This window comes from Drosophila rhopaloa, unplaced genomic scaffold (assembly GCF_018152115.1).
Source record: "Drosophila rhopaloa isolate 14029-0021.01 unplaced genomic scaffold, ASM1815211v1 contig_3, whole genome shotgun sequence".
Taxonomy (NCBI): domain Eukaryota; kingdom Metazoa; phylum Arthropoda; class Insecta; order Diptera; family Drosophilidae; genus Drosophila; species Drosophila rhopaloa.
This window is the reverse complement of record NW_025335123.1, coordinates 8894759-8912416: the sequence shown is the minus strand read 5'-3', so window position 1 is coordinate 8912416 and position 17658 is coordinate 8894759. Positions and strand designations below refer to the sequence as shown.

General features: G+C 40.4%; 3 protein-coding genes across 4 annotated transcripts in view; all 3 read left to right on the top strand.

The window, feature by feature from the left end:
* Positions 1-410: 410 nt before the first annotated feature.
* LOC108040133 (amyloid protein-binding protein 2) lies at positions 411-7778 on the top strand. Its single transcript, XM_017117426.2, has 8 exons — positions 411-582; positions 915-1184; positions 3282-3958; positions 4422-4646; positions 4711-4812; positions 5329-6005; positions 6079-6236; positions 6325-7778. The coding sequence occupies exons 2-8, from the start codon at positions 1008-1010 to the stop codon at positions 6454-6456; spliced, it is 2148 nt and encodes a 715-aa protein (XP_016972915.1). The 5' UTR covers positions 411-582; positions 915-1007; the 3' UTR covers positions 6457-7778.
* Positions 7779-7968: 190 nt separating this feature from the next.
* On the top strand, positions 7969-11262 carry LOC108040141 (anaphase-promoting complex subunit 7). The gene is made up of 5 exons (XM_017117436.2): positions 7969-8168; positions 8239-8746; positions 9776-10443; positions 10504-10784; positions 10852-11262. Exons 1-5 carry the CDS (start codon positions 8097-8099, stop codon positions 11147-11149), a joined length of 1827 nt encoding a protein of 608 aa, XP_016972925.1. The 5' UTR covers positions 7969-8096; the 3' UTR covers positions 11150-11262.
* A 1015-nt stretch (positions 11263-12277) lies between these two features.
* Positions 12278-17658, top strand: part of LOC108040112 (GAS2-like protein pickled eggs) — a 60747-nt gene continuing 55366 nt past the window's right edge. Inside the window, exon 1 of one of the 2 annotated variants that reach the window (XM_017117369.2) lies at positions 12278-12707. The gene's annotated coding sequence lies outside the window, so the exon portion shown is untranslated. Of the gene's footprint in view, positions 12708-15129; positions 15460-17658 lie in introns of those variants that run through there. The other variant, XM_017117370.2, reaches the window with a different exon arrangement.

Sequence of the window (17658 nt, the reverse complement as noted above, 5' to 3'; positions counted from 1 at the left end):
TGCTCTTCACATTGCCTCGAGTTTTCTAACTATCAATGGCCTTGTTTTGATTTTGATATGGAAAGTAAAAAGTTTTTGTTATCCGTTAACTATATTTTTCGGCCCTTTTGACTTTTGCTGGAAACAACTGTGCAAATAGTGATCGGAATTTGGGCTACAGGCCAAAAATTACACAATTGTTTACTCCCTAAAAGAATTTAGACATTAATAGTTTCCTATGCTAAACATATGCAAGAAAATAGAGTTTAGCTGCAGCGTGGATGGTATCTGAAAACATAAAATGGGTGGCACCTTATTTAAAAATATACTTCCCGGGGAATTTGAAGGGTGCACGGTCACACCAGAAGAAACCACCGTTCACCGACTATCGAAATATCGCCCCGAAGTGAAGCCTTTCAGCAGTGGCTATCGATAGGGCCTCTGTGCTGGTTGTGCCACCACTGGATTCATCGTAAAAAAATAAAATAAAGAAAAAGTGCCAGTAGACTGGAGGACCGAAAAACAATTCCCAACGCATTAACCGTGGGCGAGTATTTCGACTTTAGCTGACGGCCCCCGACAATTAGATGTATTCCAAGTTGTGTAAGTGCCAAATAAAACCCAATTAAAGCGAAAGCAAAACAATCGCAGCAGCAAAAGCAAAAGCAGCGAAAAGCAAAAGCAAAGCAGCACGCGGACAGCGACGCTGGCAGAGAAAGGAAAACCAAAAACAGAAAACCGAAGAACGCCTCAAAAGAAAGTGAAGTGAAGTGCAAAACACACTTGAAAAAACCGGATAGTTTACGGGTCTTTCTGCTTTTTTGCTTTTGCTATGCTTTTGTTTCGCTTTTCCTTTGTCTCACTTTCTTAACAAACAACGGCACGTGTGCGAATGCAATTCCTACAAATATCGGACGAAACCAAACTTGTTGCAGAGTGCCACGCCTCCCGCGAGTCCCCGCCCCTCTAAATCGATAAAACAGCGATAAAGTTAACAAAAACAAAAAGAAAACGAAAAGAAGAGCGAGATGGCTGGCCAACAGCTCGTGGCCCTTCTAAATCCCAATCCGAATACCCCGAAGGCCCTCTACGACCTGTCGCTACAGGCCCTGATCGGGAGTATGAACACCAAGGTTCCGGCGCTGGACAGGATCAGCCGACTGGCGGAACTGCCGCGCAACCTGCTCATCGATGTCTACGAAATGGTGAGTGCTATCGTTCTGCTCCATTTACTTACCCCCCATCTTTCTTAAACGATCCCATTATCATAACCAGTAATCGTTCGAAGCTGGTATGGGGAAATACCTGGCTGATTGTTATCCAGATAGCCAACTAGTTCTAGTTGTTAAAGCCATTATGTTCTAAAGTTATGATTTCGATATTATAAGATTTAATCCTGGAAAGCTATTTCCATATGCTTTTTTATGTTTCTCGGAATTATGGTTTCCTAGAATCTGAAAAGCTAGTAAAAAATTATGAATTTGTTTTGATTATTATCAGGCAAACAAATGTTTTAGAATTATGTATATTATTATTATATATTAAAATAATCGCATTTATTCTTTCAATGTTTATTGTAAACTCTTATTGGAGTTAAGAATTTATTCGGACTGGAATTATGCATGTTATTGGCGACATAAAAGATTCTTGGAATTGATCACCTTTATTCGGACTCCAATGCTTGGAGTTGGGAATACTTTTTGTAATTCTATAAAGATAAGAAATAATATAAATATTCAGGATCGTTTTGGATATCTTTAACGATACCTAGTTCAAAATAAAAAACTACCTTCTCCGTCAGCGATCATGGCGATTACAGCACTTGTTGGGCCGGTGCTTATCTCCACTCGCCGTCCGAATTTCGCCACTGGCAATTACCATTCTCCCGTACTCATTATCAGGGATTGAGGGGGGTATGGCACTTGTCTGTTTGTGTTTGCTTTTCCGCTTAAATTGTTTACACCCCGCCAGTCCGGCCTTTAACCCTAGAAAGAAAGACCTTCGGCGGATCGGACAGGGGAAATTGCCTATAGAGTGGTAAAACCTCTTATAATCATTTCTGATAGGAACTTATTTTTGGATTTGTTCTATCGAAACGTTAATAATTTTTATTAACATTTTTTTTTTTTTAAGTCGTATGCAAATTGTATTTTTAATGCAAAATACATAGAAATCTTCATAGATTTAGTTTTTAATTTAAAACATAAAGTGATTTACTAGTTCTAAAAATGTTTTATCTCATTAACTCAGCAAAAGGAATACCTATTAACAATATATGAATGTGTAGGCCTTTTCAAGAAAGTAAACAAAAAACAGGGTTAAGTAATTTCTGTCCATCGATCAATGTTTATTATGTTTAAACATACAACAGATCAAGTAATAACCTTCAAATTGCGGCACTAAACGTAGCTATTTCTTGCTTACAATTTAAAAATCGCCATTCTAGGAATTCAATTCTGAAGGCTTCACTGTAGACATACTGCTGAAGGTGCATACCTTCAGATTGATTTCATTCGGACGAAGGAAAATAAACTCCACAGACCCACAGGTGGTTGCATATACATAGTTGGCCAGCCAAAGTTTTCGATTCCATACATGGATTGTCATAATAAGTGGCAATTACAGTGTAAATTATAAACAGAAGCGACAATGAGGGGCATCTAAAAATAAACCAACCAGTTGGATGGGTCCAGCGCCCTTTGATTGTCCTGTTCGGAAATTGTAGAGCTCTACTGGGATGGGAGATGCAATGATGCATAGAGAAAATGCTGTGGCGCAGCTGCTGGTGAAGAGCCATTGAACTTGCTGATAATGGCTAAGCAAATTCCATTGTTCGCTGATTGGATGTGTCTTTTCTCCTCTTGTTTACGTTACTTTTTGCTAGCTTTTACTGAAGTCGTAACTTTTCGTTTCATAACTAGGATTCTTGATTTTCCATTTTATAACTGAAACTTAAATTATAAAAAAAGGAGATCCGAATTAAAACATTTTTTGCTTTGATGTTTAATTGTAATGATTTTATTGTATTAAAGTTTTTACAATATATGTATGTCTCTTATGTTTATTTAGTATTATAACTTATTTTGTAATAATTTGCAGCTTAGCCTGTGTTTTAAATTATAAATAAATCAATTTTTTTAAAACTTAAATAGGGAATTTACCTAATACATCTTTTATGTTATTAAAGCTATTACAGTATTTATTTTAGGATCATTACAAACCAGTTTTAATGTCTTCCCCACAGCTAAAGATGTCCATATGTGGTTCCATTAAACCCTATGTTTCTTCCTCTCCATCCACAGATGTCGCAGCAGGAGTCCTTGAAGGACACGTTGCTGGAGGAGTTAGCCCAGCTGGAGGTGTTTTCGCGACTTGTTCGCTACTCGGCTGCCCGCAGCAAGTTGCTGCGCATAATGGCCTCCCTTATGGCCAGCAAAAAGATGCTGGCCCGGCGACTCAGCGAAAACTATGTTTCGCGCTATGGGAGCCCCGGTCAGGAGGACGAACTGAATCAGGAAGCGGTCGAGTCGGACAAGCACCGGGATCAGGGACCACTTGATCGCTCACCCGATCCCAGCAAGCTGCACATTTACGACGGGGAGACATCTGATAGCACTAGTGCCAGTTGTAGCGAACTCATGACCATACAAGTGGACGCCGAAACCCAACAATCCCAAACCACTAGCACTAGTGCCAGTTGTAGCGAACTCCGTAGCCAATTCATTACCATACAAGTGAACGCCGAAGCACAACAATCCCAATCCCAAACCGAACTCAGCGTGATTAATAACTCGGCCCTTGAGGAGTTGCCCGCCGTTGAGATGCAGGCCATCGACATGGGCTTGCGCCTCGGATCGTTCCTTTCGGAGGCTGGATGGATGCAGGAGAGCATATTCGTGCTGGCATGCCTCAATGGAAGACTGAAGCGTCTGCCGCCTCACAAACACTGGCTGGAGATGCGTCTTGACTGTCTACAGCGGTAATTAAGTCATTTATTATATCAAGTAACCCTTAATCAAACTATCTCAATTCACAACATTTCGATTTGATAATATATTTAAATGTCGTATCAAAAATGTTCCATTTTTTCATAAGCATTTTTGATATATATTTGTTTGACTAAAGAAAAATTAAATTATTTACATTTTTTTTGTTGTTTTTTTATATAAGCTTTTAAAGACCTTATTCCAATTTTGTGCACTGACTAACTGGAGTTCCCAATTTGTGTAAATGATTCAGCTCTAAATTTTTATCTACAAAAATAAATGAAAAGGCATTTCCTTAATAAGATTAGTTTTATTTTCTTTTCATGTTCTGTCACTTAGAACTTAAGATATCAAATTTTGCTACATTTCATAATTTTCTAATGCTATTGATAAACTTGTTTAAAATATTATATATGAAGGAAATATTTGGAAACTAACAAGACATTTTTTTTGAAGCCTCCTGTACGCAGAGTCGGCGCATTGTAACTTCAAGCTGGCGCAACGCACCTACGACGAACTGATCGGCTTGAACAGATCGCTCAATAGCCTTGTGCCCGCCCAGCTGGTTGCCATGGCCTACACCCAGATTTCGGCCATGTACTTTGCCCGCAACGAGTACAACTACAGCCACATGTGGAGCGGTCTGGCCATGCGATTTCTGAAGAGATCTGCAACACCGCGGTGAGTTGTTGTCCCTCTCCCTCTAACCCGATCTCAATTGCTGATATCTACCTTAATCCGGCAGCATCACCATCGACGTTCTGCGTCAGGCGGCCAGGGCCTGTGTCGTCAAGCGGGACTTTGCCAGGGCCAATCTGCTCATCTGCCAGGCGGTGCGACGCGCTCGGTAAGCACATCAATTTAGGGATCTAGCATTTCTTCCCCTTCTCTCTCTGATCGCTGATTATCGACCAAAAAGTCAATAAGTTTTAGCCAAACTGTAAAATCATTATAAACTAATTATAAGCTATAAACAATGTCCAAAATAATCAAACAACAAAAAAGGTTTCTGTACATATTTTAATATGAACATTTATTCTAAAAAATAATATAATCGAGTAAATTCCATTTTACCGCAAAAATTTATTTTGTGGTTTTCCTTGTATTTTTTTAAGTCCGTGCTATTTAAATAAAAATTGCAAATAATGTGTTCATCCCAATCGAAATAAAAAGATTTAAATTAGGTTAGCCAAATTTAAAATTTAAAAAGTAAGCTGAACGAACAATTTTTTAAAATATTTTGGATATTTAAGGCCTGTTCAGCTAAAAAAAAAAGTTTTCGTTTTGTATGATTTATGCATCATCTTAATATCTTGCTTATTAAGGATCCCTTACAAGCCTCACTCATTCTTCTTCTCCACAGCAAACACTTTGGACTTAAGCATCAGAAGTACGGCGATGCCCTGCTGGACTACGGATTTTTCCTACTCAACGTGGACTCTGTGTTCCAGTCGGTTAACGTCTACAAGGAGGCGCTGGCCGTACGTCGTGGAATCTTCGGCAACATGAATTTCCACGTGGCCATCGCGCACGAGGATCTGTCGTATGCCTACTATGTCCACGAGTACAGCACGGGTGACTTTAGCTGTGCCCAGGATCACGTCGACAAGGCGGTTAATATCATGAAGAATCTAGTGCCCAGCAATCATCTGATGTTGGCCTCGGCAAAGCGCGTTAAGGCGCTGCTGCTGGAAGAGATTGCGCTGGACAAGATGGCCGATGGCATGGACGAGGAGGACCTGCTGCAGCAGTCCGAGGAGCTGCACAATTTCGCCCTGTTCCTCTCCCTCGAAGTGTTCGGCGAGGTGAATGTGCAAACGGCGAAGCACTATGGAAATCTGGGGCGTCTATACCAAACGATGAATCGCTTCGAAGAAGCGGAACGAATGCACCAAAAGGCGATCAAAATCAAGACGGATCTGCTGGGTGCCTTCGATTACGAGGTGGGCCTGTCCATCGGCCATTTGGCCTCGCTGTACAACTACCAAATGAAGAAGTACCGCGATGCCGAGACACTCTACCTGCGCAGCATTGACATAAGTAAGTATATATGCCATTTTCTCTTCTCCTAAATATGGGCTGTATTATTAACTAATCTACATTTGTATAACAGGTCTGCGTCTGTTTGGACACTCGTACTCTGGTCTGGAGTACGATTACCTGGGTCTGTGTCACGTCTACGAAACGTTGCACGACTTTGAGAAGTATTTGAAGTATGCGAACACACTGGAGAACTGGCAGATGCTGCGTGGCCAAAACTTAACTCAAAATGTAAGTAAAACCCTCAAATCTATATTTGCACTATTGCAGATTTTTATTTATTTCTATAGAATGAAGCTAATTGATTGATTTTCTTTAGAAATCCAGCTACCCCGCCATTGAGGAGGACTATTCCATAGAGGAGGTCAAGAGCAAGTTCGTCAGCATGTGTACCTGCAAGAACAGTCCAACCCGTTCGGTGCATGCGCCATTGGAGTCGAATTTGAACTGAGATGGGGCTTTGGGAGTGGGAGCGGAAGTGGAAATGGTAGCGACGGATGAAGAAGAGGAAAAGACAGTTGCACCCGCACTAGCAATCGCAATCGCACCCACACCCCCGGCGTCGGATGGCACAAACTGGAGGGCAAACTGCAGCAGGAGCGGCAACGGTGACAGAGGCGGCAACATCTGCAGTTTGTCTTAGATAAGAGATTCGCATATGTTAGCCCACGTTGATTAGACAAAAAAGAAGGAGCATCAAGGATCGACCTATGTGTGTTCTAAAAGGATTTCTAAGTGTAGTTGATAGCTTATCTCTCTCGCTCGGTCGGCACTTATAATCATTACCCCCGCTCTGTTTACTGTATTTTTTTCTTTGTCATTTCCATCGAATAAGCCCCGCTGCTATACTATATTTGTTAAGTCTTACCGAGTGTGGGTCAATTCAACAAGCGTTCCGTTGTGTTCCAGCCGTCATCGAATACGTCCAGTACCCTTAGATCCTACAGTTTTCAAGGATACCCAGTCCTGTTTTTCAGTCAAACTTCACCTAGGCTAAGATGTAGTAGTATTGTTAGAGCTTCGGTTACCCGGCTGAATGGGAGATCGTTGAGCGATTTTTTTTTTTTAAATGTGTTCCCCACGTTTCGGCCCATGTACAAACGTTTAATTTTTTAATGGATTTTCACCTCTAATAATCTACTTTTGTATTTTTTGTTTGGAAACTTAAAGAGAAGGCCAGTCGCCAGAGAATAAACATAGCTTTCGTTTGGCTTTCGAGAGATGTAGAGAATAATAATGTACTCCATTTTATTTTAATTTCCACGTTTGTTAGAGCGTTTAGAGCACAGAACCACTCGAAGAAAAATGTTGTATAGAGCGCAAGGAGTAAGCGTATTGTACAGTCTAGGCCCATTTAAAATGATATAATATATATTACTAATACGTACACATGGAACATGCATCAAAAGTATTGCCTCAGCCCCTAAAGTTAAACAAAGCAACTGGAAAGCATTGGCGATGGGAAAGCGTTGTAAATAACTCGGGTTGAATAATGCAGCTTCCAGTTAAAAAAGGTTTATTATATATAATAAATAACTAAATAAATAAATAGATGCCTACCAGTAAAGACAATTTATACTATTAACATTTGCTACCTAGAGCGATACTTATAAACAACATTGTAGTTGCAAAACTCTTTTTGGCATAACTTAGCGATTTAGTTTAAGAGCGACGTCGTAAATCTCAAAATAAAATGCCTGCAAACATAAATGTTACACTCTGTATTTTAACTGCGCTTCTAATTCGAAGCTAATAAATGGGTTTCAAAAATGATTGAAATGAATGAAAATTAATGTAAGATTGGTGTCATTTTTTTATTCAAAATTGAAGAAGCCTATTTCAAATGCAAAAAATTGCGATATCGATGTGGACAAAATGTGACATAGATTTCGATAATAATGGTTGGCAAGAGTTGCCGGGTTTGGTAAATAAGCTAACTGTATGTTATGGAATTTAGCTTTTAATCTCTATCACACAATATTTATGTTTCAATATTGTTAGATACAGTTAGGAACTAGAGCGGAATACCCGGAACCAGTTGAGCCTGTCCGTCATTTTTGTTAGTTGTGTAAATTTGTGCGCGTGGAAAAGATGGAGAATACGCTATTTGAGAATGTTAAGAAGCTCTACGACCACAAGCTTTACGAGTGCGTGATTCCAGTGGTAATAACCGATTATAACCAAAAGCATTCCACATGTCTTGCTGGTGTTATTGATACCCGACGCTTTGCAGGCCAAATTGCTGACTACGGCGCTGAAGAATGATCGCAATGTTGCCACTTTGGAGATGGAGTACCAGGTGCAGCTCTTCCTCAGCAATTCGCAGTACAAGGAAGGCCAGCATCGGGCGGCCTTGCGGCACTTTGATGACATGATCCACCAGCGTCGGATGATGGCGCGCCACAAGAACGCCTGTTTGCTGGCCATCGAAAGTGCCTATCCGGAATTCGCCGAAGTGGAGCTGCGGCGACGGGCCGCCGAGTGCTACCGCGAGATCGGGAATCCCGAAATGGCCATATCCACGTTGCTCCAGGTGCCCGTGAAGTCGCGCACACCAAGGATCAACCTGATGCTGGCCAGGCTGCAACATCACGGCCCCGGTCTTGGGTGCCCCAACAAGGCGGAGGCCATGCACGCCTACAGGGAGGTCGTCCGCGAGTGCCCCATGGCGCTCCAAGTGATCCAGTCCCTCTTGGAGCTGAAAGTCGACGGCAACGAGGTCAACTCGCTGGTGATGCACGGTAGTGGCACTGATAACACTGGCACTTGATATACCGGCTGGGGCTATAGCCGTCTTTAGACTCTTACCTTTTTTTAACCCTAAATTAAAACCCCTAAAATCACTTTTGTATCTTACTTCTATTAATATTACTTTTCCGATCCCTTTTCTAGATATATGTATATAATTTTGAAATAGAAGCCTTCAGCTAGGACTTTTTTTTAATCTACTCCAAGTACTTATTTTTTCCAATATAACTTTTCTAACATTTCCCGATATAAGTCCTCTTCTGTAATATATTCATCATATTTTTTTCGAAACATACATCTGTCTTCTTTTACTTTAGTTTTTATTTTTGGGTCGATTTTTCGTCATTTTTAAGGAAGTAACCCCTTTCCAAATTTTCGAAAAATGGGTTTGCAGAAAAGTGTAAAAAAACTGCACTTCTAAGCTCATAACTTTTCTTACAGACTCCCGATTTCAAAGTGGCGTACTTCAAAATGATCGTGGTTTGATTCCCTAAAAATCTGTGTTTTTAGTTAAAATTTTTTTGTTGGGTCGATTATTCGTCATTTTCAATGATGTTACCCCTTTCCAAATTTTCGAAAAATGGGTTTGCAGAAAAGTGCCTAAAATATGCACTTCTAAGCTCATAACTTTTCTTACAGACATCCGATTTCAAAGTGGCATACTTCAAAATCATCGTGGTTTGATTCCCTAAAAATCTGTGTTTTTAGTTAAATATTTTTTTTTGGGTCGATATTTCGTCATTTTTGATGATGTTACCCCTTTCCAAATTTTCTAAAAATGGGTCTGCAAAAAAGTGTTAAAAAAACTGCACTTCTAAACCCATAACTTTTCTTACAGAATCCCATTTCAAAGTGCCATACTTGGCAAAGCTGCGTATGAATCTTAGTTTGTGTTTTTCTTTTTTTATTTATGATCGAACCCCTTTCCAAACAATCACCTTTGTGATTTCGTAGGTCTAGGGGTCCTATTTGCAATTGAAAGTACGATACTGATACTCTCCGCACTTTCCCCGCCCAATCAGCTGCCTCGGTGCCCGGAAACTTCGACTGGCTGAGCACGTGGATCAAGGCGCTCGCCCAGATGTTCGACTGCAAGCACTTGGATGCGGCCGGCACCTTCCAGAAGCTGCAGGATACCACCTCGCTGCGCGGCAACGAGCACCTGATGACTGCGCTGGGCAAGTGTCTCTACTACCACGGCAACTACTTACAGGCGGAGCAGTTGTTCTCGGCGACGGTCAGTGCCAATCCGGACAACGTGGAGCTGATCGGACTGCTGGGCGTTGTCCGGGGGCAGGAGGGCCACGGTCTCAGCAGCCCGGACATGGATCGCCTGTACGCCCAGGTGACCCGCGAGCGGAGCTACTCACCTGACCACTGGTTCGCCCACGCCCAATCCATGTACGACTCGGGCAAGTTTGAGCGCGGCCTGAGTTTCGTGAAGCAATGCCTGGAGGCGGACCCGCGCCACCAGGAGGCCCTAATCCTGCGCGGCCGGCTGCTCAACTCGCTGGAGCTGCACAAGGAGGCGGCGGAGGCCTTTCGCATGGCCCAAACTGTCGCATCGTATCGATTCGAGGTCTACAGGGGTCTCTATCACAGCTATTTGGCCCAGAAGCGATTCAAGGAGGCCCATGCCATGTGCAACTGGACACTCCGCATGTTCCCGAACGCGCCCAGGAGTCTAACGGTACGATTCCCTAGATATTCCCAGGACACGATCCTTAACAGGTTCCCATTCCATCCACAGATGTTCGGTCGCACCCTCTTTGTCTCAGCAGATCCGATGGTTAAGAAGACTGCCCGCAAGTTTGCGGAAAAGTCCCTGAAGATCGATCCCAACTACACGCCGGCGGTGGCCTTAATGGCCGACATCTGCCAGTTTGAGGGCTCACCCAAGGTGTCCATTAAGCTGCTGGAGGATCACGTCTCCCTTTTCCCGCAGACGAATCTGTTCACGGTTCTCGGGGATATGTTGCGCACGCAAAAGGAACCCATCAGGGCCTTGGAGTATTACTACAAGGCATTGGGGTGAGTTTACCTTGGGAAACAGTCCTACATTTTAAATCATCGTTTAATATCGTATTCAATATTTCAGTAAGGATCCCAAATGCGAGCGAACTTTGCGAGGAATAAGTCTATTAAAGAGCTCCAACTCGCTTGTCATTGAATCGTGTGTCCTGGACGAAGGTGGGGTCACTAAGGTGAATAACCAGCAGTCCACTGGTGGATTGGCAACCCCAAATCTGGAGTGGATGGGTGGCGACTGTGCAGAGAACGCTCGAGAGGCATCCTCCTCACCGGCCGCCAGATCAGGTCAGGATGGCGATGGCGATGGCTCCGTTTGGCACGACGTCGATGCGGAAATGAGTAACTTTAATTATGACGGTCATTAAGACTGAACATTTGTGAACAGCTCAATTTATATATCATATGCCATCCCTTATTTACATATTACATTACACAAAATTTGTACATTCATTAATGTTAAAAGAACCCATACAACTAATTTAAGTTTCCGCGCCATGTAGGGGAACTAGTTTTTTTTTTAAAAACTGGGAAGTGTGTCTTGCAGCAGTCAGACTTTGACAGAGCTCATCCGAAAGCAACTGTTAATGACTGCTGTTATTTCAGAGAGAACTCGAGAGCGAAATCACACAGGGGCGAAGCGAGTGGGGAAAAAACCCTCCATCTCTTCAAATCAAACCGTTTTTCCAAATACACAAATTAAGTTGCTTTTGATCGCCTAGTTGTTCGGAAGTAAAACTATTTTAAATATAAAATATACCCAACTTTTTTCTCTTTTCGTTACAAAAAATGTCAGCTTTCTTTCAATAATAGTTATCATATGCTTGTGTTATTTAACTACAATAGATTTTAGATAACAGAGCTCTGATTTAATTTAACATAAATAAAATATATCCTCCTCTTATACAAAATATATATTTTTAATAAATCTTTTATTAATTAACCCCAACCAATATCTTTTGCTTACGTCCATGTCACTGTTACTGTCACCATCAATAGGATTAAGAGCGAGTCAGCAACTATCTCTTGATATAAAACTTCTGTTATCGAATTGTGGCGCCAAAATAAATTCAAAAAGCTTCCCCAAAATAAAAATTCAAAAACTATAAACTAACTATAAACTATAGTTAATTAAAAAAAATAGGAATCAATATTTGAATATGGTTAAAAGATACAAATTATTAATCTGATATATTGATTATAGTAAGATACAATTATTTATATTTTTCTTTGTTAAAATTATTAAGCAATTTTTCGTTAAAGACTTAAATGTTTAATGCCCATGAAAATGAATAAACTTAATAAAATTACACTAAATTAAAATATTTTTTTCTTAAGCGGACCAATTGCTTCTATCTATTAACAGCGGCTTAACATTGCGAGAGAGTGCTAACAGCGACGCCAACGTCGACGTCGCGAGAGAGCAGCAACAACGCTGGCAGAGTCTATATAAACGGCAGCGCGCAACCCATTTTTTTGAAATTTTTCAACCGACACCGCGCGCTGATGGTTGTGTTTCGGTTTCCGTTAAATCTTTTCAAAAAACATTTCGAAAAATATGCGTTAAATTGCCGGGAAAAGATATCACAAGATGATATTTTATTTCTCCTACGAGAATATATTGTTATTATGATAGTTTCATAAATTCCTCACAACCCAATCGTTTTTGGGCCGTGACGCGGGATTTTTTGTTTATGTTCAATTGAAAACCTGTGTCCGAAAAACCTTTTTTCGAAAAGAAATCGCGAAGTGAAGTGAAATATTTAAATCGCATAGTGCATATTAAAACAATATATTCGCCATATTGATACTGTTTAATATGATTTGATCTAGTACGATGGAATTTTTCTAACAACTATTACTCGTTTAAAAAAATAAACAAAAAATTTGCATAAACATCTAGCGATTGGCGGAGATCTTTAAAAGGTTTGTAGGATAAACAAAACAAAAATTGCGGAATATTTTAAACAGATTTTAAGATAGAAGAATTTAGTCATTTCCCTTTTTATTCGACGAGGCCCAACAAACGGTTGATTTAATCAGACACTGCGTTTATCAGTGGAATAAAAACAAATGGGAGCGTTACACATGTTTGGTCCGATTGTGGATTTGTGTTTTGTGTTTGCCTCGTCGCTCTTTCGCTTTTCGCTTGATAAAGCGCAGAATAATGTCTCGAACACATGCCCTATCGAGTGGGCCAGAACATCATGACATATCGTAGTATCACCCACTTTTATCGGCCACACGCACTTGTTGATTTCGGCACTTTTTGTTGCACTTTCGGTTGCAGTTTTGTGTGGCAATTTCCTAGAACGCGGTTTGTCATGTCAACAAGAATGGCAATGTTCCCTTGGCTTTGTTTGCTTACTGGTGACTTTCTCGTGGTCTCCGGTCTTCTGCGAAATCGACTGATGAATAACATTAAAATCTGCTGCACACCATAAATTTAAAGACCAGCCCCGCTCGAAACCCCTCGCACATCCGCCCTTCAATTCTTTGGCTGGCTAATTAAAAACAATAAGGCAAAACGATGACAGGATCAGCTTACAGATGCGGGCCTATATTTAGTACAAATTAAAAGATTTATTAATATTCAAGCTTTGCAACCCTATTTCCCAAATTGGAAAAAATTGTATTTTTACAATTATAAAAATATATAAATGGTTTACATTTTTCGAACATGTTTTTATTCAAGAGTCGATAAATATTATGAATAACTTTACTTGGAAAGAAACCGTTTTATATTGTGTAAATATTTTACTGGTTTTAAAACCCCAAAGCTTAACAAAGATTTAAAGTTTTTAAAAGATTAGAAATTAATTTGCATTGATATCTAAATTTTGTAATATTGCAAATTAGTGATTTTTAGTTGTTTCGTTTTTAAAACTTATAGATTTTGTTTTGCAATTAAATTTAACATAAATATATAAGTTGAAATAAAAATGTTCAAGATATCCTTTTTGAAAGATACTATTATTTTGCCCAAAGCTGTGTGTATCTGTGTGTTTATACTTGCATGTGTGTGTCAACAAACAATTTACAGCTGTTTACGCCTGTTGGACGCCCGCGACAACAACAAAAAGAGGTTTAAGAGGAAAAAGGAGTGAAATGAGCTCAAAACTCTCTCTCTCCCTCAGATAAATTGAGAGAGTGAGAAATCCCATTGTGTGACTGCCAGTTTTTAATTTCTCAGGCCGTCAATCGCCGAACTGATAAGGAAAATGCTCAACTGATAAGGGGTAGCTTTTACACATTTTACACACAATGAGTCGAATGTCGCGGGTCTTGAGTTCGGGGTCTGGAGTTTTAGTAGAGCCGTTTGGGCTGGGTCTCCATATGTTTTCCCATGGCATATAACGGTCGAAAACGCATGCGCCTCCCTTCCCACAGCCCCAAATTCCCTTTTCCGTTTCCCTCTGCCATCCCTCTCGCACTCACGCACACTAGCACACAGATAGTGCTTATGGATTACAATAATTTCCAGACGGCGACATCGAAATCAATGCACAGTGGTTGCCACATTAATATATCCCCCCATCGACCTCCCACTGCTCACTAACTGGGATTTTATTGGCCTACCATTAAAAAGATCTGACCAACTAATGTGGGAAACTGAATCCTAATGAAATTAGCAACAACAGAATTTAATGGCTGTTAAAAGTTATGGAACTGTCAGTTTGACAATTAAACTTTATATTTATTTATATTATTTGAATTGCTTTAGATTATACATGAATCACATATATTTATCACTCTCGTATAAATTTTAGGAATGAACGCAGAGCTCAAACCCAATATTTTTACTGTGGCTGCAATCAGTTTCAAAAATAATGACACTGGGGAAATTTGTTTGATATGTTTCAATATCACTTGCAAAGCGCAGCAGAAGCTTCTGTGACATAAAAGAATGTGCTATTTGTATATTTTCATCTAGACATTTTATGGATTGAAATACAATATTACTTGTTATAAAGGTTTTATTTTGTTGTTATTAGTTTATTATCAGCATATCTATCGTTGGTATTGGAGTGTTATCATAATAAATTTTGTTATTGGTATATTATCATAATACCGTTTGTTGGTCTATAAAATAAGCAGTTTAGATACGATATTCCCCTGTATTTCCTGTTCTTATAACGGTACCAGGTGATATATGTAGCTCCACTGTGCCCAACTATTGTAATGGGTTTTGCCTTCTGCTACTCCTTCCTGCCTCTCCTTTTCGCCTCTCTCCCGGAATAGTTGGGCAAGGACTTGCGCGGAAGCTGTCGGCAAATGGGGGGAGGTGGGTTTCCATTTCTCTGGCTTGCAACCCTGGGCCTCTGTGGCAAAAAGTCGCAGGATACTGCGTTAGTCTTCGGTCATATGGTCGTCCGTCGAGTTGCGGAGTTGCGGTCTCGCGGAGTCGCCTTCTCGTCTCGCGGTATTCGCGTCCACTCCAAAACATCCTGTGCTACTAAACTTTCCGACTTCCCTTCCGTTTCCATTTTTATTCTACTTTTTTCTTGGTGTATGGTGTGTGTGTGTGAATTCAAGTGAATTTTGCGACAATAAAAACATTGTTTATTTTCGCATAGCTGTTGGTTTTTTGTAGCACACTTAGCGCTATAATAACGTGCTTCCTTGTCTGGCCGATTTTTCGGTACCGCCTCTGCCTTCGTCGCGTGCAGAATTTACCGTAAGTTTTTGGCGTTATTGTTGCTGTTTTGGTCCGTTAGGGTGGCAACCATCGATTTGCGTGTCGCGCAGCCAAAACACAGAAATCCAAAAATCCAAATCAAATCGGCAAAGAAAACACAAAAAATAAAAAACGGGGAAACAAAAGAAATCAAATGCCAAAATAGCAATTCGATTGTTTGAAATGGGAGGGAGAAAGAGCCAAAAAAAAAAGTAAACAGACAAACAAACAGCACAAAATAATAATTATTATTATTATTATTATAGCTGGGTTGTCTGCCATTGGAACTTATCGTTTTATCTGTCTACCGATGATATGTACTATACACACAGACATATACATCTGTGCCGGAATGTGCTGGTGTAAATCATAAACATAAGGCGCATTCAATTATAATTCCACATGCAACGACACCCCTGATAACAACAATGAGCACTATACACTATACCCATCCAAACCAAGTACCCCCCCCTCCAACTCCCCCGATCTTCGGCATGCATATATGTAAATATAAAAAATATAAATGAACAACAAACTGCGACAGCTCAGTTGGTCCCATAGCTTATGGGGTTTATCTGAAGTTCCACTTACAGACCGACAAATGACAAATGGCACGACACACACACACATACTGTATACACAAATATATATCCATAAAATATGTCATACGAGCAGGGATAAGGCAAATAATAATGGCCCATGCAGATCCAGTTTTAACCACTTAGGGGTAGACCAATTTATGGCTATAGAACTCAACAACTGCCATCGATATGTGCAAGTCAATCGGCGAACAAAGAGCCAATATTCCTTTATAGCCGTGTTTAGTGGGAGATAAGAAAGTAAGGCACCATACTTGAAATGTTGTTCATTCCAACAAATCATTATAGTGGTTAATCGAGATATGGCCATTCTCTAACTGATCCTCAGCTTAAAGGGCTTATGGTCAGGCTTAGATAAAGGACAAGGCGATAAGGTATTTCCAGGTATTTCTATGCATAAGAGCCTTTAAATAACAGATGCATAAAATGATTTATCGGTTTAGAAATCACATTCTCCTGCAAGTTGTGCTATTAGTCCCCAATTAAAATATGTGCATTGATTTATTTGCAATACAGCTTCCCCTAAAAGCATTTGATGCACAAAAATAAAGTAGTCTTCATCAAAAGATTATTTATGATATCCTGCATGGACTTGAGGTCCATGGTTCGCTTTAAATAAATACAAAATCTGAGTCATAAATCTTTCTATGAACTTTCCCGGCATCGCAAGATGTCTGGCCTTTAATTACAGAACTTGTGAATGTTTTATGGTGGTAATATTATTAATTCTCCCTGCCTGAATTTTGCCCACATTTCCATGAGTCATAGTTTGGCAGGCCACCCATCGTGGTGGCGCCTCTTGAATTGTTTTTTATTTGCCAGGAGATTGAGTCACGTCAGCTGTTCTAATGAGTAAGTGGGAGCTGGGAGTCGAAGGGGTGGCGGTGGGTGGTGGGTGGTTGGGTATCGGACTGACCTTGGCGACCGCATGCGCAGGCATTCGTCACGCACCCGAAACAGGCAGGAGATTCCCTCCAAAAGGTCAGAACAAAACTCTGCATATGCGGCATTGACCTTGCCCAATTCTTACCTGGCCATGAGACCCTCTCACCCGCAGAGCGGCCTTCGCGGGAAAAGGTCTGCTGCAGTGCTCAAGGTCCAGATCCGAGCCGAGCCAAGCCAAACCAAACCAAACAGTAGGTGTCAAGCCAACACTCAGAACGATAAAGATACAGCCAAATATTGGTTTTCGATTCGATGGTCTCTCATGACTAACAAATCATGAAATGTGAACGTCATAACACAGCAAACATCTACTTCTGAATTTCAACGGGGCAAGCAATACGCGAGGATGTTATATTATTATTTAATAATAATTGACATATTATCAATTAAATTTTAACCATTTTCAAGAGATACCCTTAATATCAGAGGGATAAATTCATACAGTTATTATTACCTATAGAGGTTCTTATGTATTTTTAATTTTCAATAGGGGAGAATTTCCTGAGCTTGTTGTCTGTAAGAGGGACATCTGATTTGGAATAGTTGGAAAGTACATTGAACAAGTGTGTTATATTTAGCTATTTATAGACCCTAGAAGGTTACGTAATTCCCGGGGAATACCAAATACCGACCACAGGACACACCCATATATTCT

Bases quoted from the DNA above. Each gene is read 5' to 3' on its own strand.
- LOC108040133 (XM_017117426.2), top strand. From the start codon at position 1,008: ATGGCTGGCCAACAGCTCGTGGCCCTTCTAAATCCCAATCCGAATACC. The intron at 3,959-4,421 runs GTAATTAAGTCA...TTTTTTTTGAAG, and splicing joins CGTCTTGACTGTCTACAGCG to CCTCCTGTACGCAGAGTCGG. The intron at 6,237-6,324 runs GTAAGTAAAACC...GATTTTCTTTAG, and splicing joins GCCAAAACTTAACTCAAAAT to AAATCCAGCTACCCCGCCAT.
- LOC108040141 (XM_017117436.2), top strand. From the start codon at position 8,097: ATGGAGAATACGCTATTTGAGAATGTTAAGAAGCTCTACGACCACAAG. The intron at 10,444-10,503 runs GTACGATTCCCT...TTCCATCCACAG, and splicing joins ACGCGCCCAGGAGTCTAACG to ATGTTCGGTCGCACCCTCTT. The intron at 10,785-10,851 runs GTGAGTTTACCT...TCAATATTTCAG, and splicing joins TATTACTACAAGGCATTGGG to TAAGGATCCCAAATGCGAGC.